The sequence below is a fragment of the Leiobunum rupestre genome, chromosome 7 (genome assembly GCF_980474605.1).
Source record: "Leiobunum rupestre chromosome 7, qqLeiRupe1.1.hap1, whole genome shotgun sequence".
NCBI classification, from domain to species: domain Eukaryota; kingdom Metazoa; phylum Arthropoda; class Arachnida; order Opiliones; family Sclerosomatidae; genus Leiobunum; species Leiobunum rupestre.
This window is the reverse complement of record NC_143390.1, coordinates 5,748,664-5,760,892: the sequence shown is the minus strand read 5'-3', so window position 1 is coordinate 5,760,892 and position 12,229 is coordinate 5,748,664. Positions and strand designations below refer to the sequence as shown.

The window sequence follows — 12,229 nt, the reverse complement described above, 5'->3', positions numbered from 1 at the left end:
CTCTCTCATGTAGCATGGTAACGGCGGCTCCTACGAAATACCTCCTCCGGTAACGGACCGGGGACTCTGGAGCTACGGGGCCTAGAGTAGAGAGAGAGAGAGAATACGGTAAATTACGAGGGTCTTCTAGGCTTTGGCAGTAGTTCCTCTATGGCAGTAGTCTTAGGTGAGATAGTACTATATTGTACTATTCTTGTGACACTCATAAAATAAAGTTAACTATTTTGAATACGTGTAAAATTAATGTTACTTACATAATCTAACTTCTAAACATGTAGTATAGGTTTTTTAGGCTTATAAAATGACATTAGAATATTTTATATGAGACCAGTTTCATTATTCACAAGGACCAGTTTAATAATTAATAATCTAAGGGGTCCTTGGTCATAAGGACCAAGGACCAGTTAAAAAAATAGCTTATTTCCGAGGCTGCACCGAAATGCAAATAGTGTGACGTCAATCCCTTTACGTTCTCACGGCCAATTTTGATTTCTCGCGCATCTCTCGCAAAGTTGGCCGTGACGTTCTGAAAGCGCTCTTTGAACCCTCTCAAATGGTTCTAGCTATGCAATCTGAATCAGAAATTGGAACACGACAGGCCATCTGAGAACACTCCAAGAGCAGAGGAGAAGAAAAAAAGCCATGAAACGTGTTTGGCAACGTGTCACAATAGACGGCAGCTCACCAAAAACGTCAGACGAGAAAGGTCAGACTGTCGACGTTAACCAAGTTGAATTCAATTTGTATTCTTCACGTTCTCAAGTATGTAATAATCAAATAATTTTGAACACCGGTTTGATAAATAGGAATTAAGGAAGCCAACGATAGATGCTAATTGTCTTTCTTAAATCTCTGCCTTTGTATATCGTCTGCTATAGCCGGCTATTCCATGGTTTTTCAGTGTTAGTTTTCAGAAACAAAGTCATTTTGACATAATCAAATAGAAATATTTTAAATCCAACTAAAAGTAGAAAATGGAAACCAAATTTAAAGCCTGGACAGCACAGTTTTTCACACCTAAATGGCAGTGCCATTTACCTTTAGTACGAAACTACTTAAAAAGAGGAGCAGTTGCAATCCTACTGTTACGATGAATATGTTAAAATGGGACCTCATTTATCTCCAGAGTTGTCAAAAATGTGTAAACCAACTTAATATCAACTAAATACCAACTTTTATTTTGGTAAGGGATATAATTATGCAAAAAGTATGATAGTGGTGGATTTCATTCAACCTTTTTAAAAGGTTTATTTATCTCTTAAAAACTATTGAAATATCGCAAGCAAAAAATTTAAAGTTATGATTTTTTAGGAAAGATATCTTGGTCCAAAATATTAAATGTGCCTTTTTATCAATATCACAATATAGCTGCATTTTTTTAAGGCTTTCGCTTCTCCTAATCATACCAAATTACCAGTATTCGTGTTAAAACCTCATTATTTATGCTTCCTTTAGCATAGGAAAAACTATTTCAGAGAGCTGCATTTCAAATATTCAAAAATTTTGTTTGAAATAACTAGCGTCAATGACCTGTAACTTCTGTTACACCTGGAGGCTGGTGAAATTTGTTGATCCAGCATAAATATGGAAGTGTGTACTCCCTTTAACATTTAATTTACAAAATAATATATTTCTGCAGTCAATAAAAACTCTCCTTGAAGGTTTTAGTAGAAATATTGAATTCTCAGAAAAATTTTAAGTTTTTTTTTATGTGCTTCCGTTGTTTCTACAAACCAAATTTTGGGGGATTGTGGTTTTAAAAGGTGGTTACTTTAAAATTGTGACCCCTGATATGGATTTCAGATTCTAATTCCACATCCTTGTATTGCTAGAGTTACAATTTTCATATTCATTTCATCGGGCCGTCTTATGAATTATATAATTTGCACACATGCTTGTAATTGGGTAATAAAATGGTGCATTTTTTTGGTTTTTTTTTTCAGATTTTGTATAAATGAAAATTCCAGTATTTCCTTGTTTCGCCCAGCTATGCTTTTTGTTGGGATTGTTTTATACATTGGGCTTTGCGATTCCGAAGCAAGATGACAAAAAGGAAAGAGTTGTTGATAAGGTTAGGGATTTATTTTTATTCGTAACATAGAATTTAATCAATCTGTTCAAAGTAAACATTACCAAGGGTGTATCCAGCATTTAATTTCTGGTGTCGTTTAACAAGTGCCCATTTTGAACCAGCCTTGATGCATTTGCGAGAGGGTAGAACCCCCAAAACCCCCCTATAAATACACCCTTGAACATTACTGGTACTAGTGTTCGTATGGGGATCCCGACCCTGACCCTGAAAGTCTGGGATCCCCGACCCCGACTGTCGCAAAACAAGTGGGGGGTTTTCCATTTTTCGGGGTTATGTTTTCGTAGTGTTATTTTAAATTTTTACGCCGACGCACCCTGCTAAATCCTAAAAATATAAAATAGATAGATTCCTTCACTCCCTTTTTTCGTGGGTGACAATAGAATGATCTGAATGACCTTCGGCTGATGCCGCTGACGTGGTTCTCGCTTGACTCCGACTTGAATCGATTTTAAGTCTTAGTTTCATAATTGCCGTTGTTTCGGGCTCCCTGTCTGAGCTAACGAGTGGGGAGTTACAACGTTTGTTAATAACTTGGGAATTTATAAAACAACTTATTTAAACAATTGCAATGCCTAAGCTATAGACCTCTATTTTAAAATCTACCTATCTTATCTATTTTTACTATAGTCTTAGTTGATAATACAAAATAACAGTAAAAAATGCCGCCGATCAAATATTTTCGGCGGCGAAATCGTCGGCCATTTTCGATATGGAGATACAGGCCGGAAGGCAGGCAAGGCTGCCAGATTCAAAACAAATTTTGCGGCGTAGCTATCAACTAAGACTATTACTAATAGTCCCTAGGCTCAGAGGCTGGCTTACACAAGATACACTATCTAATCTTAACCAGTAAAATTGGGGTATTTTTATAATTTTTCTATTCTTAATAAATACAAAGAATTTTCCATCCCCAACCCCGACCCCTACTTTTTTTTTGCGGGGGGTTAGACTGACCCCGTACGAACACTAAAGTCTGGTACAAAATGGTCTATGTGGGTAACACCATGAGTTTGCTCCGTTTGTGTTAGCAACCCAAGTGTTTATAATAAAACAGTGTGTTGGTACCTTGCTACCAAATTTTAGAAACATTTATCAATTTTGAATTAGTCCTGGCATTATCATATTAAGGTCTGATTATTTTGTTTTTACTTCAGCCTTTGAGTGACGAAGAACATTACGCTGAAGGAGACCATAATACTGCTTATGACCATGATGCAATCTTGGGTGAAGATGCAAAAGCATTCAATGAACTTACCCCTGAAGAAAGTATTAAGAGGCTAAAGAAAATAGTTGAAAAAATGGACAAAGACAAAGTAATTTTTTCTTTGCTTTGCTGTTGCATTCTGTATTTTATCCATCTTAATTATTTGCGTTATTTCCTAATACCAAAATCTATCAATACCTTCTGGAATGGTGATGTTTCAAATGCTTTTAAAACATAGAAATTTCTAGGGATTCTTCAAATGAGCAACAGTGGCATAGCCACAAATTTGTAAGCATTGACTTAGGGAGGGGTTAGGACACAGAAACCCTCTCTTGGTCTACAGTAGTGATCAGCATAACGTAAAGCATTTAGGTTGTGTATTTTTGCAACATGGTATCATAAAGGTTTATTCTCTAATGATATTTTATTGAGATTTAAATTTTTAGGTTTGCCTTTCGTTAAAAATCCAGTTTTAATTTAATAATAATTTTTTAATACCATTTCATGAAGATTTCTCTTTATTCTTATACACTGCATTTTTAAGTTTAGTTTATTTCATACATAATAAATCTTTTTAAATATTTCAGGATGGATTTGTTACTCATGCTGAATTGAAAGAGTGGATTCAGTATACACAAAAGAGATACATATTAGATGATGTTGATCGTCAATGGGCAACTCACAATCCTAATCAAAAAGAGTTACTAACTTGGCAGGATTACATGAATGTAACCTATGGATTCATGAAAGGTATTTATGGAATAAAAATTCTGAAAATTGCCTTAACAAAGCAAGGTGATACCATGGATTAACAAGAACTCACATGGATAGTTTTCTTACGTTTGTTACCAATCCTCCCCCCTGACAGTCCTGCGCTCCCCACTTTCCACTGCAAAAATGATTCAAATCCGGAAATAGTAACACCATCTTGTGTCTGAAATGAACACTGGTTTTTAAAAATGGATTTAGCTATGGTATTCCACATGGTTAGTAATTATTAAAAGCTCCAATAAAATTTTCACGAACTTTAAATTGCATATTCACCGTTATATTCCCAAGAGTTTCCATCTTCTTCACCTGCAACAATTCAATTTTTGTTACTACACCAAGGCTTAAGTTTTCTATTCTATATTATTGTTATCAAATCTAAATCTTACCTGATGAAATTTAAATATTATCATCTAAAAATGGCTTTGTACTTTTTTGAGGTTTACCAGGGTTGCCACGTGTTAGGGAATTTCAAAATGGGCCTGAAAACTTGGAAAAGTCGGGGAATTTGGAGATCGTCAGGGATAACAGGGAATTTGAATCTGAAAATTTTGTGGCAACCCTGTATACCTAAAGTTCCAATAAGTGTTAGCCGAAAATATTTCAATTAAGTTTAAAAAACCAAAATGTAATACAAAAAATTTCGTAAAATTTCAGCAGCCATATTTCTAGCTTGGATTAATAATAGAATAAAAAAACTCTGCCAAATTGTATAGTTTCCATTCAGGTCCTAGTGGGTGAAATCGGAACTATCCCTGTGAGTTTTTGTTAATCCATGGTGACGCATACAGCGGCTACCCCCAGGTTTTTATTCACTGGTTAATTTTAGAGGTGGATTTTTTAGCAGATTCTATTAGCTTAGAAATTAAGTTTTATGAATTATTGACTTCTAAAACATTTCGTAGTGGGAATAAATATCACAGACAGGGCTCCTCTGTAAACACTACCCCGCTGTTCTTAATTAAACTATGGAAAAACCCAGTGCCTACAAGTAGCCTGCGACGTGACAACTTTGGTACTAGCATCAAGAAATGAACCTCGTTTAGCACAAGAGCCTCTGATCAAAGTGCTAGGTCCTACCACCCAACAAAAAAACTTGATTTCCTATTATACGAAAACCACCTACTTCTTTACCATAAATGTTTTACCTTTGTGCAAATACTTCATTTGCTTAGTGAACTAGGTTTATTACAAGGATGGAAAACATTTTCCTTGAATTTTCCTGACATAAATGGTGTAATGTCACACAAGTTCTCAATAAAATACGACTTCATGAAAGTTTTTCATATAAATCTTAGTTTTGTTTAAATTTTCCAGATTTAGATGAAAAAGATCTGGAAAATGATGCAAATGGTGAAACTTATAAGAGTATGATTGAGCGAGATCAGAGAAGATGGAAAGCGGCTGATCAGAACAAAGATGGAAGTTTAAGTAAAGAAGAATTCATTGATTTTCTTCACCCAGAGGAAACAGCCCGAATGCATCACATTGTAGTAGAAGAAACTCTGGATGACATAGACAAAGATAAAGATGGAAAAATATCACTAGATGAATATATTGGTATTAGTTTTAATCCTCAACATTTAAAGGGATACTGAAAAGCTTTATTCTTTCGATTTGTAATCCAAAAATAAGAAAGATTTCTGACACTTCCTACTTGCTACCAAAAGGATTATATTATATCATTATTTAATATATGAAACTTTGGCAAAATTTTTTTGGATGATTTAGACAATACCGAACATTTCTGAGTAAAAATTATTTTGCGGAAATGAAAATTCACAGAGATATTAATTTTGTAAAATTACTGTTTTTAGCATTCCTTTTGGGTGAAGTGAACTACAGCGGCCTCATTTAATTTTATATTAATTTTGGTTGCGCCTGATAGACCTTGTCACGTAGATACCAAGGGTATTTTTTATTTTTGCCGCAAATGATTTTTTAATTTTTTTAATTTTAAAAATTTCTCATTTTCATTGAATTTTATATTAATTTAGGTTGCGCCTGATAGACCTTGTCACGTAGATGCCGAGGGTATTTTTTATTTTGGCCGCAAATGATTATTTAATTTTTTAATGTAATTTTAAAAATTTCTAATTTTTGGGCATTTTCACGTGTTTCATTGTACTTATTTCCGTCGTGTGTTCGCCGACACCACAGTTTCGGTGTCCTAATAATTTCCACGTGATATTCCCGTACTTTATAAAATCAATTACAGTTTTTGTTCATTTTCTAGGTGTTTTGTATTTTCGGGCCACAAACGCTTTTTTCTGGTTGATATTAAAAGTATATACTTGATGCTGTCCTCTAGGTCGCGTTATAGATGGCCCATCGCTTTTTTTAGTATGGGGTTGGGGAGACCCCCAGCGCTTGCGCGAAGTGAGTGAGCGGCGCCGTCAGACGCCAATACGGGGAATTTAGTAACGTCTTTTACGTTTTTTGGAAGCAAACCTGTTCTCATTTTTGTTACTATTTAAGTTGATACGATTTCACTAATTACGATGCCACTAGGTACGATTACAGAAGGTCCATCGTCAATGCTCGCAATGGGTGTGGGGCGCGTCCAAAAAGTGGTGTCGACGGATACACGACGGAACTATTTTTTAGAAAAACGTTACTAATCCCCTAAAATGACTACTTTTTTAAAATTAAGTTAATGAAAAAAATTATCATTTGCGGCCCAAAAAAATAACTTCGTAATCTACGCGTCAAGCGCTACATTCTCCGCAAAAAAAACGGTAATCACCTAAAATTACTACTTTTTTAAAATTAAGTTTAAAAAAATAATCATTTGCGGCCCAAAAAAATAGTTTCGTAATCTACGCGTCAAGTGCTACATTCTCCGCCAAAAAACGGTAATTCCCTAAAATTACTACTTTTTTAAAATAAAGATTATTAAAAAATTATCATTTGCGGCCCAAAAAAATAGTTTCGTAATCTACGCGTCAAGTGCTACATTCTCCACCAAAAAAAAAGCAAAATTACATGAGGCCGCTGTAGTTCAATTTTGCCTTACTTTTTGCCAATGACAAAACTAGCGTAAATGAAATGTTAGTAAAACTTTTTACATAGCCACGCTCCTTGGCAAAATTTTTTTAAACTGCCCGCATGCCCTCTACAAATTTTGGTAAAGGACCTCTCTCCGAACACAAGAGGAGTGAAAAAAGAATCGTGGGAAAATAACAAAATATAATTATACACCAATTATAACTACGCTCTTGTGCTGGGCTGCGTGGCGCCATCCCAACCCTATTCTGTAACCGATTAGGTTCTCAGTAAGCCTGGGTTCGAAACTTAAGGATTAAATAAATAAATATAGAATACTCCTTCTGTTACAATTCTTGCTAATCATGATGGGCCGTCAAACATTGCGACCTAGCGGACACATAATCAGGAAAAATATAAAATACTTTGTTCCAGCCCAATATTGCTCAAAAGGAAAAATTTAGTGTATCCTACTATATCACAAATGGAAAAGTAACGCTAGAAAACGTTAATTTTCAAAAAATAATATCTCGGTGAATTTTCATTTCCTCAAAATTATTTTGACACAGAAATGGGGTGAAGTTAACTACAGCAACCTCATAGATTTTAATTGTTATTTTGTTTGCACCTGATAGACCTTGTCACGTAGATAGCATGGGTATTTTTAATTTTGGCCGCAAATGATTATTAAATTTTTTAATTTAATTTAAAAAATTGAACATTTTTGGGTATTTTCACGTTTTTTGTTATTATTTTCATCGTGTAATAGACCTTGTCACATAGATAGTGTGGGAATTTTTTCTTTTGGCCGCAAATGATTATTTAATTTTTTAATTTAACTTAATAAATTAAACTTCTTTGGGTATTTTAAAGTTTTTTTGTGGTTATTATTTTCGTCGTGTGTTCGCCAACAACACGTGTTTTTCAGTCCTAATAATTTCCACGTGGTATTCCGGTAGTTTGTAAAAAAAATCCACATGGTATTCCGGTAGTTTGTTAAATAATTTACAAGTTTTCTTAATTTTGGGAAATTTCTAGGTGTGCTGCCTTTTTTTTGGCCGCAAACGCTTATTTAATTTTTTAATTTAATTTTATCCCTGGGTATATATCCACCTTCATGTTTACTAGCAGGGCTAAACAGCAAGGGAAACACGCCTTTTTGGAGTTTTTGAAAGCTGCGGCTTTGCTGCATTCTCACAACCCTTGACACTTTTGTTCATTTTTCTGTATATTAAAGGCTTTTTAAATAATATTTGAGTTTGGTTTAATCCAACAATTACTATAATTATTCCAGTCGGGTACCCCACTTTGCCCTTGGTCTTGCGATATACGCTCTAATTTTCCCCACGCCCGACAATACTTGGTAGGGTATGCCTAGGTACTGTCCTCTAGGTTGCGTTAAAGAAGGCACATCGTTTTTTTAGTATGGGGCTGGGGTGGCGACGAGCGCCCCCAGCACGAGAGCGTAGCGAACGCGCGGCGCCAATACTTATACTAACACAAAAAACTATTCTTTAGCAATTTTTTAAAACAGTGGTGTCGGCGAACACACGACAAAATGAATTTCAACCCAAAATCTAGGAACTTGCAAAAATTTTAATTTGCGGCCCAAAATAAAAATACCATCGTAATCTCCTATCGTATCCGCAGAAAATAATTATAAAACAAGATGAGGTTGCTGTAGTTTACTTTTGCCCAGAAATGTTCAGTATCGTCTATAGTATCCAAAAATAAAAAAAATTTGACATGTGTTGGTGTGATGATATTCACCCGAAACTTAAATATATCAGATTGAAAGTTGTCACAAAATCTGTCATTACTAAGTATATGGGGTAGTCTAATTTAGTTTGTTTCTAAAATGTAACTTCTTCTAAATTGAATTATAATATATTTTATAATAGGTGATATGTATACTGGTGGAGGGGATGACGATGAAGATCCTGAATGGGTTAAGAATGAAAAAACTCAATTTAATGACTACCGGGATAGAAATAAGGATGGATTTTTGGACCAAGATGAAATAAGAGATTGGATTTTACCACCAGATTATGATCATAGTGAAGCAGAGTCCAAGCACTTAATTTATGAAGCTGACGCAAATGGGGTAATTATTAACCTTGTGAATATATGTTCAAATGTGAGGTGGAAGTGTTTAGATATCTTGCATTACAACTCATTTGGTCAGAAAACGTGATGAATTTGCTCAATAGCTATCTGCGTGCTATCAAGTTATTTAAAGTAATAATAATGCCTATGCACCTGGAAAAATTAATTGGGGATTAAACTACATTGAATGTATGATATAAGACATTATAAATTCATTGGCTAACTGTCTTCACTATAAATTCATTGGCTGTCTTCAGTAAAAAGTCCCTGTTGTGGAAACCAATTAACACGTTCACTCCCAAAATAAATATACCAAAGGTTAATACGTAACTAGACTAATCTTGCAAAGAACTTAAATTTAAGTTGCATAGATGCTTGAAAATGGGGCAAATGAGGCATGTAAACTCTTATTTGAGCGAAGGCTTCATCTTAAATGGGTGTGGCGTATAGAGTACTGATACACTGCATGGGCTTAAATACTGCCCTTTTCCATTTGCAGGCACTGTAGACATTTCCAAGTGTATATCTGTATAATTTTCTTATTTAAGAAGTGTATGGACATACTTTTGCAATAATAAATTGGGAAAGTCGGCATTTTATATTTTTGGGAATATGATTGATTAAAGAAGTTAAAAGTATAATAAAAAGAGATAATTGTAATTCAGTGTACATTGAGATCAACTGTCACTATATTTTGGTGAAAACTACGAACCTTTTAATTTATCATGACACCTAGCGGACAATATGAGAAGTTCAATTATAGAAGTTTCTTTTAACCAAGGAATTGTATTAATTCCTGCGCTATATATATATATATATATATAAATAAATAATCTCATTGTTATGAATATAGGCTATCAAGGACCTTTCATAAATTGAATGTCCAAGGTCTGTTTACTCGTGGCCTACCGCGGTAGCACAATGGTAATGGCGTTGGGATGGTAAACCAAAGGTTTTAGGTTTGATTTCTGCCCGAGGTGATATGGTTTTTCTCAGTCACTCTGGTATGGAAACTTGCGCAGAAGTATTCCTTGGTTAAAAGAAATTTCAATAATTGTATTAATTACTGCACTATAAATATATTCTCATTGTTATAAAAAGTTCACTTGACTGTTCGATCTGCATAAGCGTGTACTATCAGTTTAGCAGACGGAAATTCAGTAGCTAAGTGAACATTTTGCGTTGTGCTTAACATTTTGTTAGTTTTACTGGTAATTTAAGATAATGAAGCTAAGTCTATCTGAAATGACTGTTTTATATCATTAGATAAGATGGCCATTTCCTGGTGCCCATTTTCTAATTTTTACTGAAAAGGTTATCCTTGGAAAAAGAAAGACCCATTGCAAATGTTCCTTCTTAGATATCTGTTAAGAATATGAAAATATAGCTTTGCTTGTAAAAGTCATTTTCCAATAAATTGAGTCATAACTAAAGTGGGGAATCTGGCCAGGGTACAACTTTGCTTCTTTGGCCATGGCGAAATCTAATAGCGTTTTCCATTGGGATCGCTCGGAGACCGCTCGGGATTTTACAATGACGTTAGGACTCTTACTCGAACCGACGCGAAATCCTTGTGAGATCAAAAAAAGTTGCTCCGTAACTGAAGACAGACCAGTTTTGAGTGGTCCACGAGCGAATGATTCCGCCAATGGAGGACGTAACTTGCCCTCGGAGCAGGTTTTTTCTAACTAGTGGAAAACGAAAAAAAATTACGAGCAGTCCGCGATCGCTCGGACCAGGCCAATGGAAAACGCTATAAGGTAGTGAAATTACCATGTCAAAATTACTAATTTTAATTGTTTCACTTAGGACAAAATGCTAACAACTGAAGAAATTGTGGAGAAGTATGATCTTTTTGTGGGAAGTCAAGCAACAGACTTTGGAGAAGGCCTAGTTAGACATGATGAATTTTAACGTTCAACATTAACTTACTGTAATGATATGCAATTTTTAAGCATTTGAGATTGTCAAACTGCCACAGTCAAAACTATTTATGAAGTATCTAAATATTATATTTTTTATAATGCTACTGGTTGGAACCTCAAGAAATAGCTTTTTGAGCGAAGGAGTATTAAAATATTAGTTGGATTTGTTTCTGAGAAACCAAAGAAAGTGCCAAAAATTATAAGCTTAATAAATGCCTTTTATGTGCTAGGCTTTGAGTATAACTTTTTTAATAAAGCGCTTAGATGTTTTCTACTTAATTTTTGATAGTGAAATGTGTTTTATGCATTTTTACAGTCAATTACCTTAAATTTAGTGTAATAAATATTTTACATTTATTGAACTGCCATTTGTTTTTAATTTGGAATATTGGTTAAGTAGTCTTGCATTTTGGTTCTGTCCTTAATCTCAATTCATTTGGCATTACAATGTTTAGTATTTAAGCTTACCCTTACCAAAAAATAAGTTGGATTTTAGTTGGTTTTAAGTAGGCTCAAGTGGTCAGAATATTTCAATAAACTAGTTAAAGGGGTAATAAGTTGATGGGAAAATACTTTTTTCTTTAAGTTGGTAATTAGTTGGTTTTTAGTTGTCAGAAAATTACATTATTTGTAAGTAGGTTTTAAGTTGGTATTTGTTCCAAATACCAACTTAAAGTATTTCCTAGACCACTTATTTTTTGGTAAGGGTAATTTAATGGGGTTTCCCTTACCAAAAAATAAGTTGGCTTTTAGTTTGTATTCAGTTGGTATACACATTTTAGTTGGTATTAGGTTGGTTTTAAGTTGTCAGCATCTTTCAAAAAACTTGTTAAAGGGGTAATAAGTGGTTATTAAGTTGGCAGTATGGTTTTAGTTGGTATTTGTCCCAAATACAAACTTGCCAATGGGTAGTACACTATTTCATAGGTATTTCTATTTAAAGGTAGTGGCAGTAGGTTTAAAAAGCAACCATTAGAGTATTAAATACGCTGTGAATAAGCCTCACGATAAAGCCACATGCTTGTTTTCTAAAGCATTCAAATGTCCTGATCATAAAAGTATTAGTTTATAACAGATTGAAGCCTCATTATTTAGGCTTCCTTTAGCACAGGCCTAACAATTTCAGCGTGCCTCATTTCCTAATTTGAA

General features: G+C 34.4%; 1 protein-coding gene across 1 annotated transcript; it reads left to right on the top strand.

The window, feature by feature from the left end:
• Positions 1-593: 593 nt before the first annotated feature.
• Positions 594-11,442, top strand: LOC149934177 (calumenin-like). The gene is made up of 7 exons (XM_090180684.1): positions 594-762; positions 1,944-2,071; positions 3,247-3,405; positions 3,884-4,046; positions 5,382-5,624; positions 8,951-9,153; positions 10,965-11,442. The coding sequence occupies exons 2-7, from the start codon at positions 1,955-1,957 to the stop codon at positions 11,067-11,069; spliced, it is 990 nt and encodes a 329-aa protein (XP_090036810.1). The 5' UTR covers positions 594-762; positions 1,944-1,954; the 3' UTR covers positions 11,070-11,442.
• The last annotated feature ends 787 nt before the right edge of the window (positions 11,443-12,229 follow it).

What these genes read in the sequence shown, in the direction of transcription:
- LOC149934177 (XM_090180684.1), top strand. Translation starts at nt 1,955, where the DNA reads ATGAAAATTCCAGTATTTCCTTGTTTCGCCCAGCTATGCTTTTTGTTG. An exon ending in AGGAAAGAGTTGTTGATAAG is followed by an intron (nt 2,072 to 3,246) that starts GTTAGGGATTTA and finishes TTTTTACTTCAG; the next exon opens with CCTTTGAGTGACGAAGAACA. An exon ending in ATCACTAGATGAATATATTG is followed by an intron (nt 5,625 to 8,950) that starts GTATTAGTTTTA and finishes ATTTTATAATAG; the next exon opens with GTGATATGTATACTGGTGGA.